Below are 25,354 nucleotides of genomic sequence, written 5' to 3'. Positions count from 1 at the left end.
TTAAAGTAAACTAAAGATGAGATTATCTGAAATGTAGAATCTTACTTTCTTCCATGGAGTAAACTTGAAGTTTACTCTGTAAAAGAAACAGAGCACTGCTGGTTTAATAACATTATTTGCTTAATTCAAATCAACAGACATTTGCTCTTCTGTGTAGGGATTCAAAGATGGGAGAAGTTGTCTGTATAGTGACACTTAAGTACATATACAAGATAAAGGTGATAACTGTATTACCAAAATACAAATGAAATACTATAGAAAAATGAGAAAGGGAGAGATTATGACAAAGCAGAAAGAACAAAGAAAGCATAGTTCGGAGTTTCCCAAGACAAGTTGAGCATGTTGGCAGGTAGAAGATCTCTAAGCTGAGACATGTACATTCAGGGATTGTTTAAAAACGAGTGAAAAAGCCATTGTGCAGTGAACTTAGGCTGTGTAGAGAGAGAGCTGGAAAGACCATCTGGTGTCAGATGATGGAAGACCTTGAATGTCAGTAAAGAATTTGCATTTGGATTCATATACAATGGAGAGATACCCAAGATTTTAGAGGTTGATGTTTTTGCTGGTGTGATGGATGAAGTGAGGAAGAGACCAGAGTCAAGCAACCAATTAGAAAACCAATGGTCTGCCTGGCAGAGTCCACTCATCTTTAGGCTCAGCTCTTCCTTAAGCATCCCATGCAGTGTTGATAACCCATCTGCTGTTCCTCATTCTTTACATACTTCTGTGGCACTTCTTTCTGCGCTCTCTTTTAATCATTTGTTTATTTGGCTTCACCTTTAAACAAGAATATAGACCATATCTTTTTCAACTTGGTATTCCTCTAGAACATAATACATTGTAGCTCGAAATGTTTGTTGGAAGAATGAATATGAACCTAGTTCAATAATCCAAGTGCGAGATGATGAGGGTCTGACCCAGAGCAGTGGCAGAGGAAGTGGAAAAAAGGATGGATGTGAGATGCATGCAGCTGGTTAATCAAATATTGTGTTCTTTGTATTTCACAGAAATATTCTAGGATCTATGGAGGATATAAAGAAAAAGATAGTCCTCATTGTCCAATCTAGGTGAGAAGGCAGGAAAATAATAAGTAAAATACAAGCTAATACAGAATAAAGTATTTAAAGGGACCCATGAACCAAGATGGTTGAGAAAGATAGGATTTCACGAGAACCTTGAAGAATGGGCAGGGTGAGATAGAAGTAGTGATAGAATCGCTAGGCCTGGCATGAGCAAAGATCCAGAGGTGGGACTAGACAATGCATCTTGAGGGGATAATAAGTCACTGAGCTCTATTGGGAAATAAAGTTGGAAAAGTTAAGACAAGAATGTGAATGTCCTTGAATGTCAAGGTAAGGAGTTTGAAATTATGTTAGAGGTAATAGGGAACTGTGGATAGTTTTTGAGCAGGAATGTGACATGATTAGCGTTAGAACTTAGAAGTTCATCTGGAGGCTGGGCATGGTAGCTGCATGCCTATAATCCCAGCACTTTGGGAGGCCGAAGTGAAAGGATTGCCTGAGCCCAGGGATTTGAGACCAGCCTGGGCAACTTGGTGAGACCTCATCTCTACAATAAATCAAAAAATTAGCTGAGCGTGGTGGCATGCATCTGTAGTTCCAGCTACTTGGAAGGCTGAAGCAGAAGGAGCTCCTGAGCCCAGCAGGTTAAGGCTGCAGTGGCCATGAGCGTGCCACTGAACTCCAGCAGCCTGGGTGACAGAATGAGAATCTGACTCAAAAAAAAAAATAAAGTTCATCTGGAAGAAGTTATATGGATGGAGGGATGAGAGGAATGAAGACTGAGGAGGGTAACTGTAGTTGATCATTTGCAAGGTAGTGAAAGCCTTAACCAGGCGAATGGCAGCAGGCAATATGAGCACTATCAGGGTTGTCACAGAAAAGGAATATTTTAATAGGCTAAGACTTCACAGGACACAAGGCAAGCCTTCCCTTTTGGTCTGAATTATTTACGTAGGCAAGCCCCACTTTCAACAGCTGACTGACCATGCTGCACTTTCCTTTGGACTTTCAGAGATGACCAAAATGAGGCAATGTAGCTGAATAGATTACAGATATGTATGTGTATATATGTGTGTATGTGTATATAGATGTATGTATTTGTGTATGTATGTGTGTGTATATACAGTATACAGAGCGTGCCAAAAATGTGTGCACATTTTGATAAAGGAAAAAACTGTATTAAAATTGTAATACTGTCCTGCCTGTCACATGGTGATGCTAGCATTCATTTGATTAATGCCATCTTTTGTGCAAATGTCATACTGCACACTGCTACCATAATTCAATTCAACTTTGAAAAATAATACATAGATGATATCTCTTAAAATATGTATACTTTTTTGGCACCCCTGGTATATATTTTGTTTTGAAAATTGTATAGTTGAGGCCCTTGAGTCCCAATTCCAATGATTAGTCACTTGTCCTCTATCGTTTTCTTTAAGGCTGCCTGAAGCTTTTGAAGCTGTTATTCTCTTATCTATAGCGTGGAACAAATTTAAAAAATTTTTAAATGACACTTTTAGACTTTAGACTTTTAGAATTATGTAACTAACCATCTTGTTTTGATTTCTCTAGCGCTGCCTGACATTAATGGATAGAGGATTTGTTTTCAATTTGATAAATGATTACATATCTGGATTCAGCCCCAAAGATCCTAAGGTAAGTTACAAGGACATGATTGTAGTGGATGTCCAAATATAAAAGACCAAGAGTGACATTCTCTTTTGAAGGATTTGGAACTGCTGTTTTTTTTTTATTTACTTATTTTTTAATGCATGTATGTTTGGCTGGTTATTTATGTATTTTATTAGGCGTGAGGTCTCATTATATTGCCCAGGCTGGTCTCAAACTCCTGGACTCAAACAACTCTGCCTCGGCCTCCCAAAGTTCTGGAATTATAGGCATGAGCCATCAACCCCAGTCAAGGAACTGCTGTTTTCATTAAGTACTTTTTTTGTTTGTTTGTTTGTTTGTTTTGGGGGGGTTTTTTTTGAGTTGGAGTCTCACTTTGTCGCCCAGACTGGAGTGCAGCGGCCGCTGCCGGCCACCGCATCCTCAACTTGCTGAGCTCCAGCGATCCTTCCGCCTCAGTCTTCCAATTAGCCAGAATTACAGGCATGCGCTACCATGCCCAGCTGATTTTTTGATTTATTGTAGAGATGAGGTCTCGCTGCCCAGGCGGGCTCAGGCAATCCACTCACCTCAGCCTCCCAAAGGCACGGGATTACAGGCTGAGCCACCGAGCCAGGCTCATTAAGTACTTTGAATAGACCCAGACCTCAAAACTGGAAATATCAGACTGTGTTTTGGAGGTCCCCAAGACCACCAGCATGTTCAGTGTTAGAAGGGTTCACAGATTCAACATATAGTTGTAGCGAGGGCTAAGACTCATGAGTGTGACATGATAAGGATACTCAGCTGAATCAGGAAGAGAAAAGACATCACATGGAGTCAGCAGCAATCCATAGGCAGGCTTGCTGGATTCCCTCTCTCCTGTGAAGAGAGCACACCTTTCCTCCAGCAGTGAAAATGCACTTAAAAATGTGCGATATTTCTGTTCTGGGAAGCCTGCTTGGGACTCAGAGTTTAGGGTTTTAATTGGGGGCTGGTCGTGTATTGGAGGCGGTTCAAATTCCAGACTCTCAGGAAGGAAAGCAAAGAAGGTGTTCACCATAAATGACATTGTTTGTACAAATATTCTAAGGCTGGCAGAGAAGACACATTCTTATCATGAAGGGAACGTTTCAAAATCCAATTTTGTATATGTCATCCAACAAGCAGGTCTTTTGAAGGATATCGGTCTCGGACCTGCTATGATAACTCTTTCTGTACAGGTCACATCTCAAGAGATGCTTAGAATACCAAGCACTTCTATTGTGAAAATTAATGCCCTGTATCAAATTATTAACATAGCAAATGCCTACTAAATATGATTAATGTCTAATTTCTTTCCATTTAGGTTCTGGCTGAATACAAGTTTGAATTTCTGCAAACAATTTGTAATCATGAACATTACATTCCTTTGAACTTGCCAATGGCATTTGCAAAACCTAAACTTCAGCGGGTTCAAGGCATGTATTTGCATTTTCCATCATTCTGAATTGTTTTTTTCCTTTTTTGCTAGCACTAGTGTAGTATAATGTTTTCTAGTTAAACCAGTCATCTTGAAGGTAACTTCAGAATTGTTACTGTCTGAAGGATAGGTCCATTAATGGCATCTGCATTTCCTTCATAGTGTCAGTGGTAATATTCATGGTATGAAGAAATTGGTTGTGTTATGTAGATTGCTGCTTAAACACAGATGTCAGATTCTAGTAAAATTGCCTTCTGTAGTAGTGTTTGGAATCTTGTATGAGACTAAATTAAGAAAAAATTTATAAATGCATTTCTGCTCAAAGCATCAAAAAAGAAATGTAAAGGCAGAGTAAAATAGTAGCATGTTTGTACTAATTTTATGAAATGCCTTCAGTTATTTCCATTGTTAGTTTTATTGAATGCCTTGTTGTGTAGCACTATTCTTATGTTACTATGTTTTTTATTTGTCCCTTTTCTTTTCATATATTAATTAGATTTTTTTTCATTTGCGGTGGACCGTTTGACTTCAGTAGGTAGGTTTAACTCGGTTCACTCTAAAGTAGTTTGCTCTTTTTAAACACAGTTGATTTGATGAATGGCTAAGAGGGACGGGGGCTTTGTTTGCTTATCAAATCCTCCCTAGCCAAAATGAGGCTTTAGTTATTGTACAGAAAAATCTAAGAGGCCGTGTATTTGTTTACTTTTAAAATAAGCTTGAGTTGACTAGAGGAATCAACTTTAAAACATCTGCTCTCAAAACACAAGTTCCTGATGCAAGCCAGCATAGAGGCAAATAATGAGAACTGGAAGGTCTTTGTTTTTTAAGTCTGTCACCTCTCTCAGGCTCGCCTCTTCCCTCCCTGACCCTATTCAGTGACTCCGTGGCCACAGTCTTGAAGGCGTAGATGAAACCACTTGATTGGATTCTTTCAAATCACTGAAGTAACACAATCATTACAATTTGCAGAATCTTCCCAGATAAGGCCACTGTGTTAGTCAGTACTGGCCCCTGTGCATAGAAAGTGATGAGGATTAAAAAACAGCACGAGAAATGTGGGAAGAAAGTCATCTGCCGTTGTCTCTAGGGAAGTATCTGCTGAGCGATAGTTTTAGTGATGGAATTACAGCCAGTGAAAATGGAGAAAAAATATTGAAAAACCATAGCACCTCTATCCAACCATCCCCTAATTAGATTCTGAGCATGTATGACTCACATACTTTCCCTAAGGTTTAATTGATAGCTATGAGGAAGTCATGGAAAAGAGTGGACAGAGCACCAGGATTTAGGACTAAATTGGACTACTCACAGCATTTATTAAATCCTAACTGAATACACAGCATTGTGTTATGTGCTGAAAAGGCCAAAAAAGAAACTGGAAACATGTCCTTTAGCTGTATGACCTAACTAAATTAAATGGTAGGAGAGAGGACATAAAGATAGTAGAAATCTCCTTCAGAAACTACTAAACTTGATCACGATCCCCTGAGTAGTTCTAAGGCAAGTCCCAACCAGGATAGTCACATCTGGGATTTAAAATAAACTGAAGATCTAAAAGGAAGTGAAAGACATAGTTTGAAGTGATGATTTTATGAAATAAAAGCTTTGTATTTGAGTGATGATGAATTGATTGTAAGATGAGGCTGTTTTCTTACTGTTCTGTGTAATAGTTACTAAAATAGTCAATACTTAATACTGGTAGGATGATTCTGTTTAGTTTATCTTTTTCCACTTTGCAAGTGTAAATAGATATGTAAATCAAGCATTATACAGAATTATTCAAATTTATAGTTGTAATAAAATCTCTTCAGATATAAAGAAATGTGTAAAAACATTGCCAAATATAGAATTATTTTATTGTAGGTTCTATCCTATGATTTCTAGGAGTTTAAAAGAATCTAGGGGGAGAAAAAAATCTAAGAACTTTCTTATTGACTGAAATTATCACTAAAGCTATCATCTAGCCCTAAGTATGAGTGCTCCTGTCTTGTAAAATCTTGCATGCTTACTATAGGTGATAAAAGAATTGCTCAGATTCATTAATAATAAAAATTATAGTTCTTGATAGCATGATCATTTGTTATTATTAAATAATCAATATGTTAATTGTATAGTAATTTTTGAATATTTTTATAAATGAGTTTTAAATTTCATTGTACTGCAGATTCAAATCTTGAATACAGTTTATCAGATGAGTATTGCAAGCATCATTTCTTGGTTGGTCTGCTTCTGAGGGAAACTTCCATTGCTCTTCAGGACAATTATGAGATCAGATATACAGCTATCTCTGTCATAAAGAATCTTTTGATAAAGCATGCATTTGACACTAGATACCAACACAAGGTAAGGATGTCTGTACCATCATCAGAATCACCTTAGTAAATTTCTACTATGATTTTTTAAATTCAAGATGAAATTTGCAGTGAGTATAATATGAACATTGACAAAAACTTATTTTTACAAATAAGATTTGTTTCTGTTTCAAGTTATTAGGTTTTAAAAATACTGTTTAGTTAATTGTTGAATAAAAACACTGGTTTCCCAAATCATATTTAAAGAACAATATAACCGTTTCATGATTTATTAAATAACTTAATTATAAATTTTAAAATCATATTCTGTCAAATATATGCCTTAATATATTTCCTTAAATGTATATCCCTAAATAAATATAATATTATTGATTCTTAAATGGTTAATAAGACATGTTAAGTGTATCATATATGAAATATTTAATATGAAATTTTTATTATTGGAGAAAATGTTGATGTGATGGTGTTACTATAAACTGTTATAGATGTGGCTGTAAATTTTGCATACATTACATATTGTGTGTGAAATTCAAGCTATAATTGCTATTTGCTGCAGTTTTAACATATATATTCAAATCTTATTGACATGATTTCCTACTGGCTTGAAAAAGTAGACTGCAAACTGTAAGTTTAAAATAACCTAACTTACTTTTCTGAAATCAAATGCCTTAAGGAAACATAATATTTTTTCATAATTAATAATGTGTCTCTTTGTTTTTACATTCAAATATAAATAAAATTATGATGTCATTTATTATCATAATCATTTTGAAAAGCTGACCTGGAGATAGATTTTATTCTTTTTCTGCAGTATTCTCATTTATTCTTTATAAAAAGAAAATACCTGCCAGTGACATCTACTTGTATTTCTTTATTTTTATTTTTATTTTTATTTTTATTTTTTGAGTTGGAGTCTCACTCTGTCACCCAGACTGGAGTGCAGTGGCCGCTCTCGGCCACCGCAGCCTTGACCTGCTGGGCTCCGGCGATCCTTCTGCCTCAGCCTTCCAAGTAGCTGGAACTACAGGCGTGTGCTACCATGCCCAGCCTACTTTTGATTTATTGTAGAGATGAGGTCTCACCAAATTGCCCAGGCAGGTCTCGAACCCGCGGGCTCAGGCAATCCACTCGTCTCAGCCTCAGCCTTCCAAGTAGCTGGAACTACAGGCTCACACTACCATGCCCAGCTAATTTTTGATTTATTGTAGAGAAGAGGTCTTGCCAAGTTGCCCAGACGGGTCTCGAACCCGCGGTCTCAGGCAATCCACTCACCTCAACCTCTCCAAGCGAGGGATTACAGGTTGAGCCACCGAGCCCGGCTCACTTGTGTTTCTTTAATTACAACGATTTTTTTACTTAAAAATCTCGCTAGTTCTCTTCATGCGATGTTCTCCTAAAGTAGATTTAAACTGCTTAACTTTAAGATGTAATTTATTGCTTACTGCGGTTTGTGTTGTTTTTGTCACATTATAACTATAATAACATACCTCCACTTAGTGTAGTTGGCTCAGTTATGTGCTGTTTTCTTTTTTGTGAATTTTGGTATTGATGTAACACAAACTAAACAATATAATATATCCAAATTAAAAGATATCTTAGCCGGGCTCGGTGGCTCAGCCTGTAATCGCGCACCTTTGGGAGGCTGAGGTGAGTGGATTGTCTGAGCCCACGGGTTCGAGACCTGCCTGGGCAGGCAAGACCTCATCTCTACAATAAATCAAAAAATTAGCCGGGTGTGGTAGCGCGCACCTGTAATTCCCGCTATTTGGAAGGCTGAGGCGGAAGGATCGCCGGAGCCCAGCAGGTCGAGGCTGCGGTGACCGGGAGTGGCCACTTCACTCCAGTCTGGGTGACAGAGTGAGACTCCAACTCAAAAAAAAAAAAAAAAAAAAGATATCTTAAAAGTCATCCAGTCCAGGCAAACTTAGTCAAGCCTTTAAAAATGCCAGTTAATGCTGAGTACTGGTTAGCTACTGCTTATGCCTAGTAGTTGGGGGAAAGCATCTTATGCAATGAGGAGGAAAATGTCTTTTGCTGTGATTTTAAGTGATTCACAGGAAAAGTACAAAATGAACTTCCCCTCTCTGAAGCAGGAAGTTGTATGATTCTCCACTGCCTCTTCAGATGAAAGTAAACAAAAGTGGGATTTCACCAGTGTATTACTTAGTGGTGGAAATTAAATGTTTTACATCACACATTTGGCCATTTTTAACTTACTTTAAAAATTCTGAGGGCGGTATGTATACACACACAGCTGTTGTTATGTTTAAATAAATTAGACGTTAGGCCTGTTTGAGTGTTGAGTTTTTGACTATGGGAAAGATTGAAATGCCAAGCTTCATTACTCTTTCAGTGATTTTTAAAACTCTTTCCTCTTTATTCAAAAGCTTCATACAGACATTAAATGAGTATAGGGTTCTTTCTAGAAGAACCTTCTTTGCTTCATGGGCCTAGTTACCCAGTGACTTAATTCTAGCATATTGGACGAGGATATAAAAGCTCTTTTCTCTGTTGGTGCAAAAAATTGGCAGGCAGCTTGGGTAAGAGGTCATTTGTCAAACACATTCAAATAAAACATGTTCCCTATTAATGATGATACCAAGGTGAAGGATAAGAGGGACCTTAAAGCCCCATAATTTCCATCAGTCCCCCAAAGTGACCCCAAATAAACAAACAGGTTTTTTTTTAAAAAAAGGAATTCTTCCCATGGAAAGCCTGTTTTGAGACTAGACCTCCTAGTCATTCCCCACCCCTTTCAACCACATTGCCACTCCTAAGTCTCAGCTCTTATGAAATTCTGGAGACATCACTGGCCCCCGATATGTGTTACTCATAAGCACTTGGAGAGATCTCTTAACTTGTTATAATTACCATGAGACATTTTTCCTATTCAGGACAAGAATGTCCGATATCTAATAGGTAGAACTTACAAGGAGTATATTTCATCTAGAGCACTTTTCTAACAGAACCCATGAAAGGGCTGGAGTTTTTAAGAAGTTTTAAAAACTAACCCTTTATTAGGGCGGCATGTAAGGGCCATTCCTGCCTTGAACAGGAAATTTGGACTGTGTTAGTGGTTCTCAAACCTCTATGCACATCAGTATTATCTGGGGCAGCTCAGACCTACTGACTCAGAATCTTCTGGTCAAAGAGACTATTACTGATGGAATGCATGTTAGAAGGAAGTCTGTTAAGAAAGGTTCCTGAAATTTACAAAAGAAGTGCAAAAGGCCAATTAATACATGAAAAATTGTCCAATCTCAGGAATAAATGCAAACTAAAACAACATTGAGATACCATGAATCTTCTGTGTTCTATACAATGACTATTTTGCCCTAGCGGCCTTTTCTAAGTCCCCAGAAAAAACTCCCAAAGTCCAGAAATATGGAGGACAGGTCTTATGCCACCACAGCCACTATTTTCTCTGATTTGGATGTATGTACATTTCTGGTGAGGAATACCTATAGTTAAGGAAAGCAATAAATTTGTATAAGAGGTACCACTAGTGGCCAGCTTTATTTACATATTTACAAGTATATCCATTTCCCAAGTCTTATAATTGATTTAGGGGACCAAGATCATATTATTGTAATTGCAGCTTTAATTGGAGCAAAAATCTATTTCTTGAATGAATACATTTACCATTTTTTACCTCTTCTACATATTCATTCATTCAGATGATGTGTATTGACAATCTGCTATTTGCCAGGCACGAGGGAGGAAGCAGTGAACAGGACAGACATGGTCCTTGCTCTCATGAAGGTCAACCTTCACTGGAGTTAAAGAACAGAGCTGATGTTATCTGCTTAATAGGTTAACTGCTATTTAAAAATAAAACTTTTACTTTATGTAGTTATGTTTGAGGGATGTGATTTGACTCATTGTGTATAAATCCCAATGCCAACAAAGTTGTCTGGTCATGAGTTTTGAGACTATACGTATAAATAGACTCATGCTTCACTAATTTGTTGTGGGTCTGAATCTGCTTTTAGTCTTTATGGACTGATATATGAAGTCAACTCTGTTTATTTGTAATATATATGTATCATATACCTACTAAACTTTTGATAATTATTTTTCAGAACCAACAAGCCAAAATAGCACAGTTGTACCTCCCATTTGTTGGACTGCTTTTGGAAAATATACAGCGATTAGCAGGTCATGATACCTTGTATCCATGTGCAGCCATGCCTAATTCTGTAAGTAGCAATGTGTCTCCATTGGAGTTTTATCATTTAATGCATTTGGAATTGGGGTCATATGCAGTATGAACTCAATCTTATGAGCTCACTTTCTACTCCATTTTTACATTTACACTGTTTTTCCTAGTGCAGTGCTTCTTGAACATTAATGTGCATATGAGTCACCTGAGGAATTTGTTAAAACAGGTTTTAATTCAGTAGGCCTGGGTGTGGGGCTTGTGAATTCGCGTTTCTAACAAGCTTTTGGCTGCTTCTGGTACAAGGACCACACTTTGAGTAACAGAGTCCGGGAGAACACCACAAATCTCTTGTACCTAGTGCTTGTTCTTAAGATCTACTGTTATTGTATAACCTTCATATATTTATTCAACTTGCAAACAAAAGATTGTTTACTTCCAAAATATTAGGCACCAGGGGTTCAACTGTATTCCCTTGCTTCTCCCTCCCCTTGATATCTCCTTTCAGCACTTCTTGGTGAGTCTTTTTTAGTTTGTCACAACTGGCCTGTGCTTGTTTCCCCTCTTCTTAGAATCTCAAGAACTGGAATGAACTTTGGAGGTGATCGGTGCCCTATTCGGCAAAACAACCGTTTGCTATTCTATTAATTAAAACATTGCTTCTCACATTAGACCTAAAAGGCTTTCCATCCATTGGTCCTAGTTTTGCCCTCTAGAGACACATAGAACACATCTATTCCCACCTCCACACGTACCCCTTCCACATGGGCCTTCTACCTTTTTTTTTCCCAAATAGCTCTGTACCACCATCTGTCATTCCTAACCTTTTACTTTCTTGGTCACCCCTCTTCTGAGTATGCTCCAGTTTACCAATGACCCGTTAAAATGTGTCAGAACTGTGCACTTTATAGTCTGCCCAGTTGAACTATTAACTCCTGCTCTCCTCTATGTTCTGTGTGGCCCATAGGAGTGCCTTGGGTATCCATGTCATATTGTTGGGTGGCAGGTTAAACTGTGTCCTTGACAGTTTCCTCTAGAAGGAAAGAACCTCTATGAAATGCCCCAGCTGATTTGTCAAGGCTGCCCTGGGTTCCTGAGAAAGCTGCTTTGTAAGTTTGCCTGATGGGTTGCTTGACTGTGCTCTCGATCAGTCTAACCAGTTACATTACCTACCCAGGCATCAGGCTGATTTTTCTTCACAAACACAGTAGCTCATGCTTATGCTCACTCCATGTACATTTGACAGTAATATGTGGAAATATTTCACTTATCTGTTCTTTCTTTTACAGCTCAAATTTACCTAGGGCTTCTAGTCACACCCCTACTGCTAACATTGCCCTTGGTTCCAAGGACAATTGAACCATGTTTAGACTGAATCAGTTGCAGCCATCCAGAGTTATGTCACTTGGTCAGAGGTCATGGTTACAAAAGTATACTAGAAGCCATTTCTTAGCAGAGAGTCACCTAATGACTAAGTACTTGTATCGGATTTAGACTTTCACAATGAACTTTGTTTAAAATCAGGGTACCATTTTATTCTGTTATTTCAGATTCTTTATCCTAGTGTACAGATTTGTTTAGGTGACACATTCTGTTACAGGCATCCAGGGATGAATTTCCATGCGGTTTTACTTCACCTGCAAATAGAGGGAGTCTGAGTGCTGACAAAGACACTGGTAATTAAGCCCCTTGAAATTATACATTGCAGTTGGGCATGATGGCATGTGCCTGTAGTCCCAGCTACTTGGGAGGCTGAGGCAGGAAGAGTACTTGAGCCTAGGAGTTCAAGGCTGCAGTGAGCTATGGTTGCATCACTGCACTCCAGCCTGGGTGACAGAGTGAGACCCTGTCTTTAAAAAATAAAAAAAAAAATTATGCATCGCTTGAGTGTTCAGAAATGTGGTCTGCACTTCTCTATATTTTAAAAATATTTCATAATAAAAACTATACATAGCATGATCTCTACTATTGTTTAATTAAAATTTAACTCATATGGCCAAGCACCATGGCTCATATCTATAATGCCAGCACTTTGGAATGCTGAAGCAGGATTGCTTGAGGCCAGAAATTCAAGACCAGCCTGGGCAGCATAGTGAGACCCCCATTTTTATATAAACCAAAACCTGACTTACACTTGCAACCACATGTATTTGCCTAGGTCTTTTTGTCTAAGCTTATTTAAAACATAGCTTGGTATACTGAGAAAATAGAGGATAATTAAATTTTAAAAATTGGTTTCCAATCTTTTTTTCTGTCACCAATTTTAAGCAAGACACTTCCCTTTTCTGGGCCCAAGTCTTCTTATCTGTAAAATCTGTCTCTTGAATTGTATGACTTTATTTTATTGGAATTTCGTGTAGTTTTATGCATAGTAAAGTGTTGTCAGAGGTAAAAAGTTACTTATTCTTTACTCAGTTTCTTATGGTGGTTTTGATATAATAAACTTCACATTTTAGATAACTAAGATCTATTCCATATATCTTTCCTTCAATTAATTCAGTACTTATTTTTAAAAATGTTTTTGTCAGCTTCTCTCGTTGCTAACAAGGACTTAGCCATTTTTTTTCTTCTCCAGCTTATGGGTCTTTTCAAAATGGACATGGAATTAAGAGAGAAGATTCCAGAGGTTCCCTCATCCCAGAAGGAGCAACAGGATTTCCAGATCAGGGCAACACTGGTGAAAACGTAAGGGCCTAAATATATAGAATAGCCCTAGTGATGTGTTAGGCTACAACACCCTTTCTTTTTATATAAATATGAGGCTCTTTGCTCTTCTATAGTCCATGCTAAAGCTTTAAAAAGCATCCCACAATTCTTGGATATTTTAGCAGTAACTTCCTATTCTGGTGGCTGCTACTTGGATATCTTAAACTATGTATAGGAAATACAGCATTACTCTTCAAGAGTTCTAATTCAGAATATCTCCTTTAATACTAGTGCACTATTCTATGAGACTGATGTGCTGCCCACTGCCCTAAGAAGGCGCTAGCACACTATTCTAAAGAGAGAAAATTCAAGTTTAAAATATCTAACCCGCTTTGTCATTTAAAACAAAGCATATCCTGGCAGGATTAATCAAGTCTTTCATTCGTTTGTAATGACATTATCTTGGGAGGAAGAAATTTAGGTCTCCAAGTCAATAATCTCAGCATCCCAGCATCACCTAATAAGAATATATAAGCGGACCCTGAACGATTATTATAATACTATAAGAAAGGGATTGGCAGTAGTAGGAAACTGTCGGGGGAGAGTGGGATTGGCAGTTGAGAGAAACTGCTAGGAGAGGGAGGGCATACCTCATCAACAAGGGTATCTGGATAATCAGCGTTTGTATACCTAACCCTGATTTGTACCCCACATCTTTATAATAATAATAAAAGAATATATCCTCAGTCTATGGCCATACCACCCTGAACATGCCTGATCTCGTCAGAATATATCCTCCAAGTCTTTCATCAAGTTGTTTCAAGCTTACCATTAAAGTTTGGGATGTGTCTGCCTCAAGGCAAAGAAATTTCATGTTCTCTATGTTGCTGTGTAAAATCATAGAGTTATTTAAAGTTAAGTTAGAAGCGTCCATAAAAATAATAAACTCACAATTCTCATTACAAATCAAAACTGGGATTATGACAGCACAACCAGGTATGGCAGGGCCACTCTTGAACTCAGATTTTCTAAATCTGGTACCTTTTCTCTTACATCATGGTGCTCTTAGTGTGTATCAGAGTCACCTGGAGGGTTTCATAAAAATCAATGGCTGGGCCTCACCTCGAGTGAGATTCAGGAGGTCTGGAATAGGGCCTGCTCATTTGTATTGCTAAGTTCCCAGATGATTCTGATGCTGCTGGTTGGCAATCACCTCTTGTGAACCACTGGGCTATACTTCCTTGAGCCTTTCAGTAAATAGCAACTCACAAAAGTTCCCATTTCACACGATTTAGTATTGTGACAACACTTAGTCATAGCTAAGGCAAATAAAAATCAGAGAGACTGAATGCCTTGCTAGTAGTTACAGAGCTAGGAAGCAATCAGAACCCAGGTCTGTTTTGCTCCAAGTGAAAGTTCCTTCTTAGTAAACCCTACCTTAGTCAATGTACATCCCCAGTTTACCTCAATTGAAAGTATTGATTTTAAGGGTAAATTCTTTAGATTATTGTTACTCTATTCATATAAATCCCCAAATAAGTCAGATCCTGTCATGCTTAACTTCTGATATTTTAACAAAAGTCATTAAATAATAGGAGCATCACTACTTTATGTAGAGGCTCTAATTTTGAAGTATTACCGAGTCTTCCTTAGAGTAATTATCTTACAATATCACTAGCTTATTTTTTAGATAGATTTTCTGACCTACAGTTTTTGGGTTGGATTTTAATAAACCCTAAGGAAAGATTCAGATTAAAGAGTTTAAATGTTTCTTATGCTTTCATATAGCTTCACTTTATCCTTCATGTAAAAGTTTCTTTTCCTGAAATAGCCACATTTTGCTAAAACACAGGGTATATGGGGGTGAAACATACACAGTACTCATGGCTATGTCTTTATGAAGACCCCAGGTAATATTACTAGGTATAATAGCAACAAAGATTCAGCCCATTCGTTCACCTTCCAGGTGTGATATAGAATTTAGATTTATGTTTATAACTTTCCCAGACTAATGATAAAAATCGTTAAAAGCTACGGAAAAATGTAGTGCTGATACAGTTTCACAAATGTCCTGTCTTTATATTATAGACCCGACAAAGTTCTACAAGGAGTAGTGTGTCCCAGTATAACCGGCTGGATCAGTATGAAATTAGAAGCCTCTTGATGTGCTACCTATATATAGTTAAAATGATTTCTGAAGGTGAGTTACCAGCATACTAAGCATGGACCCTACTAGATGACTACCCTCACAGGTTCACAGGTTCATGCAGCTATATTTGACCACCATCTGTAGGTAGAGCACATGCACATAATAAACAGATCTTAGGAGACTCTGGCTTAAAATGAACCTTAAGATAGGCTCATGTCAGTCACACAAGCTTGATTCTTTGAAATAATTTTTTTTTTTGAGTTGGAGTCTCACTCTGTCGCCCAGACTGGAGTGCAGTGGCTGCTCCTGGCCACCGCAGCCTCGACCTGCTAGGCTCCGGCGATTCTTCCGCCTCAGCCTTCCAAGTAGCCGGAATTACAGGCATGCGCTACCACGTCCAGCTGATTTTTTGATTTATTGTAGAGATGAGGTCTCGCTGCCTAGGCGGGTCTCGAACCCGCGGGCTCAGGCAATCCACTCACCTCAGCCTCCCAAAGGCACGGGATTACAGGCTGAGCCACCGAGCCCGGCTCTTTGAAATAATTTTATAAATTAATTTCTAGAGTGAGATAATAGTTTGGGAGGTGCTAAACATTTTTTCCATGCAGAGCATCTAGTTAAATGGCCAATGTAACCAGAAGGAAACAATAATCACCAGAATATTTTAACACTAGCTTTTATTTGAATTGGGATTTGGAAAATCGGAAAAAAACGAAAAGACAGAAAGAGTTCTCTGAGGGTAGGGAATGCCATCATTGTCTTTACAGTCCTACTATATGGTGTCGTCTGGTGTCAGGTTCTTTATCAGGCTGTTTTTCTTCTGGTGTAGAACTGTATTATTTGCTAGTGTCACCAGTTCCTCTTACATTATATGATGGGATACAACCAAAGGCTTTTCATAGATTGCCTGTCTTGTGAAAATAAAATCAGGCTCATTCCAAAATACCAAATTTCTTTCACAATTCCCTCCCCCTTTCTTCCTTTTTTCAATACTTTTGCTCAAAAAATATATGCAGGAATGAAGAAAATAAAAGCACCTTTACTGGCATGGTGGCTCATATCTGTAATCCCAGCACTGTGGGAAGCCAAGGTGGGAGGTTCGCTTGAGTCCAGGAGTTTGAGACCAGCCTAGGCAACATAGCGAGACCTCATCTCTAAAATAAAATAAATAAATAAATAAAAATAAAAGCACCTTGGATCATCGTAATCATAGTTTTTTTTTTGCTCATTTTCTATTTTTAGTATTACCAGCTTTAAATATTTTATAATGATGCAGGATATAAAAACAAAATAAGTTGATAGCTAACTAGCTGGAAAAACATTAAAACATCAATAGCTAGATATGAATAATATATTCTAAAGTAAATTAATAAAACCTGGAATCCTTAAGTTCTAGGCATATACGATTTTTGTAAAAGTCTAAGATTACATTACAGAATCTAGAAATTAATTGCTAATGTCTATGGAGTTTATTCCTAGGGCAACAAAAATATTCTAAGGCTGTGGTGAGGTTTCACAAACCCTGTGAATATACTATAAACAGCTGTATTGTACACTATTTTATGGTACATGAATTCTCTCAATAAATGTTTAAAAAAAAAGAAGCCCAGGAAATACATGAAAAAAAATCAGAACTGGAAAAAAAGTGATTGAATACCACCACAGTCCAAAAAAAGTAAGACTGGGGAGAGAAAGAAGGAAGAGGGAGGGGAAAAGATGCATGTTGACTAGTTCTTCCCTCCTCCACTCTAATTTCTCTCTCTCTCTCTCTCTCTCTCTCTCTCTCTCTCACTCTCTCTCTCTCTTTCTCTCTTTCTCTCTTTCTCTCTCTGTCTCTCACGACATACTACATACTATGCTAACCAGGGATAAGCCACTGGCTTTTTTTTTTTAATGTCATGGGTAAAACCATGACTGTTTTCTTTCTTGTGAACTTGGTGGTTCTTCCTTTTCTTGTAAATGTTGACCTTGCCTGCTCAGGGGCAGTACTGTCTGTGAAATATTTGCTCTTTGTTAACTAGGTCTTTCTTTGTTCTGCTCTTGCTTTTTGATTTTAAAAAGCACATTTTTAATAACTGGTATGCAGTCTGTGTTACATCTTCTCTTTATCTTTATATCTCTAAAGTCATGTTGTATGGATAAAGTGATATTCATTTTATTCTGAGAAAGGTCTGCTTCTGGATCTTTCTCAATGGATGTATTCTAGGTACTTTCTAGGTAAATATTCTATTTTAGTCACTCTATATGCATTTAAATGTTGAGCTCTTGCAAGTCCATACTTTTCAGGTTCTTTCTTCGTTGTCTTTCTTATTGGATCATAAACAGCAGCAACTTTAATGTTAACAAAAGACGGTTGACCTTTACACCTTTCTATGAATTATGAAGAATGAATTTCTTTCCACATTTGTAGCTGTAATTTATTAACTGACAGAATTTTACTGTTTCAAAGTCTTAGAGTCATTTGCCAAACATTTTCAGGCCTTATTGTCTTATTTATTATATCCTGAGAAAAGGAATCAGAGTTAGGAGTTATTAGCTACACAGTCTGAATTGACAGGATGACTGTCCTCTTGAAGAAATAAAACTCTTTTTTTCCTTGGGGGGGGCAGGTAAGAGGGGAAGTGGGGAAGCTACTTCATCTTTTGTTCAGACTCTATCTTAGCTTTTCTTTTTCGTGCAGACCTCAAAAGGACATTCTCAGCATCAGTTTGAGGTTTATCAGCACCATACCTCACATATGTAGATTCATTAGTATTCTTCAAAGCAGATTGTTCATTAGAAGGTGTATTATTACTGCCACCTCTCACTGCAAAGTCAAAATTGTAACCAGGAACGGAAACCACTGATCTTTTTATTCCACTTAATCTTGAAGGAAATGCACTCAAAGAGTCTCTTTCATTTTTCTGCGTAAATAGAGGAAATATGCTCATATTAAAATGAGGCATACTTTCCTCTGAAGTTTCAGATACTACCTCAATAGTTATCTTTTCTTTTGAGGAAATATTGGAAAGGCCATGAGAGACGTCATTCTGAGTTTCACCATTTTGTGAGGTGCTCTTTTGTCTGGACTGCTTTGTTTCAAGTTTCCTTTTTGGCTGGCCAAACATGTTTTCAGGAGTGTCTGAGACACACTGAAATCCACATCCCTTCTGAGGATCAACTGTAGATATTGAAGCTACACCTGCAGATAATTTCTGGTTGGCCCTGCTTGTGTTAGGCTTATGGTCATTAGAGGAAGTCTCCTCAAAAGAGGTCTCTGCTACTATAGTGCTGTTTCTACTATAAAGTATATCTTGAAACTTTGGACTTGGCTGCAGTTCCTTTTTATTTCCAGATTCCATCTGTTCAGTACGTGATTCCTTTATCAGTTTGGTAGGCACATGGCCCTGAGCTCTTTGTGTAGGCTCCTTGACTGAAAAAACTGGCATAGTCTTTTGATTACAAGGAACAAAGTCATCATCGTCACTAGAGGAAGCAGCAGCAGCAGCACGAAACCGACGTTGACTCAATTTTACTCTTGCAAAAAGCTCTGCATTTTCCTCTCTTAATTTATTCCTTTCTTCAGTGAGTTCAGCAATAAACTTAAGATTTTGTTGCTGGATTTCATAAAACTCTTGCTGTAGTGTATTCCTGTATGTTTCATTTATCACACAGCGATTACAGGTTTTTGCTCTTAATTGATCTCTCAACTCTTGAATGGTGTCATGTAGGACTCTCTGCTGTTCAGTTAACTCTTTAATTCTGGCTATCGACCCGGTCCGCCTCCCGTCTGCCAATCGCTCCTTCCTCATATTCGTTAATTTTGTCTGTAAACGGCGGAGATCTTTATCACGGATATCTTTTAGCTTTAGCCATGTCTTTTTAAACTCATCGGATGCCAAATCACATGCACTGAACTGCCATTTATCTCTTCCCAGAGATTTCTTACCGCCTCCCCTCTCTCCTTCACCCATGTTCCCTGACTGCATTATGTCTACCTGATTTGGAAACCACTGGGATGGTCCAGTGACTCAGCAGTGATGTTGAGAAAATGGCAGATTTGCTGTGACGAGAGCTCGGCCGCTGAGAAAATGGCGGACTTGCGGCTAACAAGAGCTCGGCGGTTGGGGGGCGGGGAGCGAACCCTCTCACCCCCTTGACAGACCTTTTGTGGAGCTGCGTTAGGACAATGGGTGTGGGAAGAGGGCGCTCAGGAATAGACAGAAGACTCCAGGTGTCGTTTGGAAAGGAGGCACCAGCTTTCTGTTGAAAAGGGCTGCTACACAGGAGACAGAAGATGCCACCCTCAGGCGGTGGCGCGGTAAGCTGCCGTCTGACCAGAGACCGGAAACCCAGTGAATTCTGGGAGAGCCCAGGCTTCTCTGAGCCAAAAAATACCTGGCAGAGAGGGGAGACCGGAAGTCACTGTTAGCTTAAGTTTTAAAAAAAACATCCAATTTGACGTATTTTAAGTTATATTCTTAATGATCAATATTTTTTAATCATTGAAGCCTGCCAATATTAATGATCTTATAAAACAATTGGATATAGCTAAGTCAAAACCGTACTCCCCCCCTACCGCTCACCCCTCCATAAAGCCAACATGGTCTCATCCTCTATGCCGACATTCGGGAAGCCCTAGCTGACCTTTTGAGAAAATACTGGTTGAAAATTCAGTCCTTTTCCTGCTTTTGTAATACCTACAAGATCTTTACATTTAGAGGAGGATCTACTGACACCATTAGTTAAATCAGAGTCGTTTAAAAAAGAAATGGAAAGTTAAGTGGTGGCACAATTTTAATATTTTTCTTTCCTTTCCTTTTTTTTTTTTTTTTTTGAGTCAAATTCTCACTCTGTCGCCCTGGCTGGGGTGCTGTGGCACACTCACTGCCACCCCAGCGTCGACCTGCTGGGCTCCATCCTTCTGCCTCAGCCGTACAAGTAGTCGGAACTACAGATGTGCACTACAATGCCCGGCTGTTATTGTTGTTTTTTTTTAATTATTGTAAAGACGAGACCTCACCAAGTTGCCTGGGCTGGTCTTGAACCTTCGGGCTCAGGCAGTCCATTCGCCTCGGCCTCCCAAAGTGCTAGGATTACAGGCTGAGCCACCGAGCCTGGCCTTTTCTTTTTTAAAAAAGATATCTCAGTAAGTGGGTGTGTTGAGGCAGTAAAGAAAGGAATGGGTACATAAGAGAAATAAATGTAATACATATAAGAGACTCTTGTGTCTGAAATAGTTCCATAGATAGATAGCTAGGGTTTCAGAATTTATAGTCCAAGGGCAAAGAGGAAAACAAAAAGAAAAATTATTTCTTTTTATCTAAAAATGTAAAGTTCTTAAAATTTTGGTTCACGGAGTTCTCTGAGTAGCAGGCAGAGGCACTTGGCTTTCTCAGAAAAATGCACACCATCTTGCATATAATTTTAGGGAGTTTATTAAAAATCCCGGGTCTAACATAAAATCAACTTCCCTTCCTCTGTCAGGGATGATGTGAAGATTGGTATAAACCATCCTAAAGAATATTTACAAAGTAAATTTAAAAATTGTTGAAGCTGAAATGATTGCAAGTTAAATGATACATTTGGAATTAGTTCACAAGAATACAGTGTGTGTATTGGACAGTGGGCTGGGGAGTGAAGGATAGGGATGTAACAAGATTGCCCCTGAGTTGATGGTTGTTGAAGCCAGATGGTACTTGTGGATTCACTGTGCTGTTTTCTATAATTATTTCAAGATCTAACACTTTTATTTATTCATCTTTTTTAGATACTCTCCTAACTTACTGGAATAAGGTATCTCCTCAGGAGCTCATAAACATTCTTGTACTTCTAGAGTAAGTTATTTTAATTTATGTTTATAAACCCTTTGTTTGGGGGAACTTAACTGTTACCTTTTTTTCTGTTTTCCACAGCTTATTTGGTGATAAAGCAGGAAATGTTTAATTACTTTGATAATGTAGAGGCTGACATACAGGTTCTTGACCCATAGATAGAAGAAAAATGTGGAGATGGAATACTTGAGATAGTACAGAAAACTCTAGCTAATAATAGCAGAAGTCTTTCTGTGATCTGGAAATTAGAAGTGGTATCAGCTGTCCTACATCATTCCTTTGAAACATATGCTGGATTAATGAGGCAGCTTCAATGATTGGAATTTATAATTTGAACTTTTATGTAGAGCTGAGTAATTCTACCCATGTCAGAAATGTGTGTGTGTGTGTGTGTACATTGAGAGCTATTTTCTCATCATTATTGAGAGCTAAAAGAAAAATCAGACATAAAATGAAATGCAAGAATTTTTTACATAAATAGTACACATAAATGATGTGTATGTCCATGTCTGCCAAAACACAAAGAGGATCATCAGTGAACAACCACTTGATCAATGTCTTTCAAAATTTTGCATACAATTTTGCAGAAAATGTCAGCTAGACAGCAGTTAAGATTTTTTTTAACTACTGTAATTATACTGACATATTTACTAGGGAAAATATCTGATGTTGGAGGTTTGCTTCAAAATAAGAGGGGAGGTAGAGTGAGTGGAGGGATATTGGAACCAGTTCAGGTTTGGGGTTAAATAAGAATGACCATGATTTTGATGAGTATGTGGAAGTCCAGTGTGCTATCCTCCTTACTTTCATACATGTTTGAATATTTTATAATAGAACGTATTTTAATACCATTATTAAAATGTAGCAAATGTCCCATTTTTTAGTGCCTAAGAACCTTTTTAGGATACTAATGACTATGCTAGAGACCTTTGCTATATTCTAGAGCATAAGAGATGATTTGCATTGATTGACAGGCTTTTATTGTTAACCTGCCATTGAAATTGTGTATTCAGACATGAGGATTTTGGTGCTGATGTGATTGTAGCAAGTATATGTAGAAAGATAGAATTTGGCAAGCCCATAAGTAATCATCTGTGTATTTATTTCTATATGCCAAAATACATGTTATTGTAATTTATTTAGATAGGCTGTTCTTTGTAACTTGCGACTTTTGAAATATTATTTGTTAAGTTGTAGAGGATTGTAATATATTACTAACATGCTATTGTTTTTCTTTCTAGAGTATGTTTGTTTCACTTTAGATATATGGGGAAAAGAAACATAGCAAGGTAATTTCCATGGCACTGCAATATCCATTTTTTCCTTCTCTTCCAACAGAGAGAAATTTTAGACATGTCATATACAATACAGATTATTGATTTTGAGTCAACATTGAGACACCATGATTTAGTTAACATGTCCCAACTCAAAATTTAAACTAATATGAACTGATACATTTTTACATTTTCCAAGGTGTAGTAAAATGATATGCAGAGTTTCTGCCTTGTGAGATCTCCCTAAACTTAGGGCAGATGCTTATCTTTCCTAAAGAACTTAAGGGGTTAGATCCAGGGGAAGGCAGAACATCATAAAAGTGAGGACAACTGTCAGGTCTGTAAACTCTTTTCAAATTCATTGATTATATTTTTATAATATAAAGCTATTTTTTCTACAGCCTTATCAATACCTCAATTACTAAGAGAAATAGAACTCTCCAAGAGTAATTGGGACATAAGTTATATATTATTGATTTCCTCTTTTTCGCTGTTTAAATCCTAGTGAAATATTTTAATATTTTTAAGATACACTAAAACTTCAATTTACAGTGACACCTCTTTTTTTTTTTGAGTTGGAGTCTCACTCTGTCGCCCAGACTGGAGTGCAGTGGCCACTCCCGGCCACCGCAGTCTCGACCTGCTGGGCTCCGGCAATCCTTCCGCCTCAGCCTTCCAAGTAGCCAGAATTACAGGCATGTGCTACCACGCCCGACTGATTGTTTGATTATTGTAGAGATGAGGTCTCGCTGCCCAGGCGGGTCTTGAACCCGCGGGCTCAGGCAATCCACTCACCTCAGCCTCCCAAAGGCGCGGGATTACAGGCTGAGCCACCGAACCCAGCTGGACACCTCTTTTAATCTAAGTAGTAGATCATAGAATATTGAGTATGTAAATGTGGAATATTGAGTATGTAAATGTGGAAACATAATTATTTTTTAGTTAAAAAATAATCCAACATTGAGATATATGATTAAAGCACTCCAGTTCCTGACTTTAAAATTTATTTTAGGGTGCATGATGCCTGGCTGTCAAAACACTTCGGAATAGATCGAAAGTCACAAACCATGCCAGCTCTTCGAAACAGATCAGGAGTAATGCAGGCCCGACTTCAGCATCTTAGTAGCCTGGAAAGTTCATTTACACTCAACCACAGTAAGTGAAAATGTGTGTGGGGTACCCATTTGAAACAGTCATGTACTGCTATTTAACCTTAAAGAAGTCCTGGTTTAAATGATAAAAACTTGAAGTAATAGATACCCTAGATACTGTGACTTGATCATTACACATTCTGTCCATGTAACAAAATATCACATGTACCCCATAAATATGTACAAAAAAAGAAGTCCTAGTTTAAATCACCATTATGATTGGAAATGATTTCCTATACATAGATGTATTTTCATATCTCTGCTATGTTTACTATTTATATGCAATCAATTTTATCATACATGACTATAAAAATGATAAAATATGCATGTTTTTAAAGCAATTTTAGGTAATGGTATTATTTCCTTAGTATTAAATTTTTCCCATAGAATTTCTGTTTTCATTATGTTTTTGTACTGGATATTCTTTATTCCTGTTAAACTTTAATGTAAATATTGCATCTTAATATAATAGTATGTATATTTGATTAGAGTTACTATTGATTATTTAATGATTAGGGAATGACACTGAGTTGACTGAGGAAATCAACAAACTCTAAATACTATTTTGTCAAAGCTATATTTCAGACAGGTAGAAGTATTGACAGGGTAGATAGAACAGAAATCTTACCCAGCTGGGGAAGCTAGAGAGTATATAAATGGAAGATATCCTATGAAAATCAAATATTAATAAAAACTCAGAGTGAAAAAATTTTGTAGCCAGGTGTGGTGGTGCGTGCTTGTAGTTTCAGTTACTCAGGAGGCTGAGGTGGGAGGATTGCTTGAAACCAGGAGTTCGAGGTTGTGGTGAGCCATGATCATGCCACTGCACTCTAGTCTGGGCGACAGAGTGAAACCCTGACTCAAAAAAAAGTAGTAGAAAAATTGTTGTTTCTACACAGTCCTCAAGAGGTTGCAGAAAAGGGAGCCAACAAAACTGGCTTTGTAGTAAGGCCTAGTAGTAAAAACTAATGTCTTGAGCAGATAGACCCTAAGCTAATAGACTCAGACCTTTAAATGTGCACGTTTTAAAACCTTCACCTTCTTATAACAATATAATGAACCTACTTCCTTAATTTGCTCAGATACCTTGTTTTCCTTTTGATTTAGAAACAAGTCTCATATCATTGGCATAATAGAAAACGTCTGACCATAGGGCACCACTGTATGTTTGCAGCTGAATTTCTATGGGTTTCTCATTTTTACCCGCATAATTAGTGGCCTGGCCTAGAATGCCTCCCATGTTGTTTCTTAGTGACATCACCATAGTTCATCACTGAAAGCTTGCCTCCCAAGAAGTGGGCACCTAATTATGTGCTGCAGAGCTGTTGATACAGAGCTGTAGTGAAAATTAATGGAATTGACAAACCCAGACTGTATTTGATTAAGGAATCAACACAGCAAGGTATCGTGAGCCTCCCTTCTTGTTTGCCACTCTCTGAGCCTTTGGGGAGGAAATTATCCAACACCATCATATATGTCTCTGTGTTGGGCAAAGGCTAATTTCCTTTTTCATTCTAGGTTCTGCCACAACTGAAGCAGATATTTTCCACCAGGCACTTCTTGAAGGCAATACTGCTACTGAAGTTTCCCTAACAGTACTAGACACCATATCATTTTTCACCCAGTGCTTCAAGGTAAAAATGAAGAATTACATCACTGCAAAGAAAATAATATATAAAAACTAACTAGTCAGATGCAAAATATTGTAGTGAAAAGCTGACACGAGCAAGCAGGAAACATAGAGGGCGAATCTAG

General features: G+C 37.8%; 1 protein-coding gene across 2 annotated transcripts in view; it reads left to right on the top strand.

Annotated features, from left to right (window-relative positions):
• Positions 1–25,354, top strand: part of DOCK11 (dedicator of cytokinesis 11) — a 133,805-nt gene that overhangs the window by 64,701 nt on the left and 43,750 nt on the right. Inside the window, exons 28-39 of one of the 2 annotated variants that reach the window (XM_021712281.1) lie at positions 2,598–2,681; positions 3,982–4,093; positions 4,592–4,630; positions 6,260–6,438; positions 10,490–10,606; positions 12,167–12,242; positions 13,142–13,251; positions 15,301–15,412; positions 21,111–21,177; positions 22,416–22,463; positions 23,461–23,603; positions 25,118–25,233. In XM_021712281.1, the coding sequence (XP_021567956.1) occupies positions 2,598–2,681; positions 3,982–4,093; positions 4,592–4,630; positions 6,260–6,438; positions 10,490–10,606; positions 12,167–12,242; positions 13,142–13,251; positions 15,301–15,412; positions 21,111–21,177; positions 22,416–22,463; positions 23,461–23,603; positions 25,118–25,233 (1,203 nt within the window). The remainder of the gene's footprint in view (positions 1–2,597; positions 2,682–3,981; positions 4,094–4,591; positions 4,631–6,259; positions 6,439–10,489; positions 10,607–12,166; positions 12,243–13,141; positions 13,252–15,300; positions 15,413–21,110; positions 21,178–22,415; positions 22,464–23,460; positions 23,604–25,117; positions 25,234–25,354) is intronic. The other variant, XM_021712283.1, reaches the window with a different exon arrangement.

The sequence above is a fragment of the Carlito syrichta genome, unplaced genomic scaffold (assembly GCF_000164805.1).
Source record: "Carlito syrichta isolate Samal-C Ts95f unplaced genomic scaffold, Tarsius_syrichta-2.0.1 Scaffold303164, whole genome shotgun sequence".
NCBI classification, from domain to species: Eukaryota; Metazoa; Chordata; class Mammalia; order Primates; family Tarsiidae; genus Carlito; species Carlito syrichta.
Note: the sequence above shows the minus strand (reverse complement) of the source record. Positions and strands in the feature narration are given on the sequence as shown.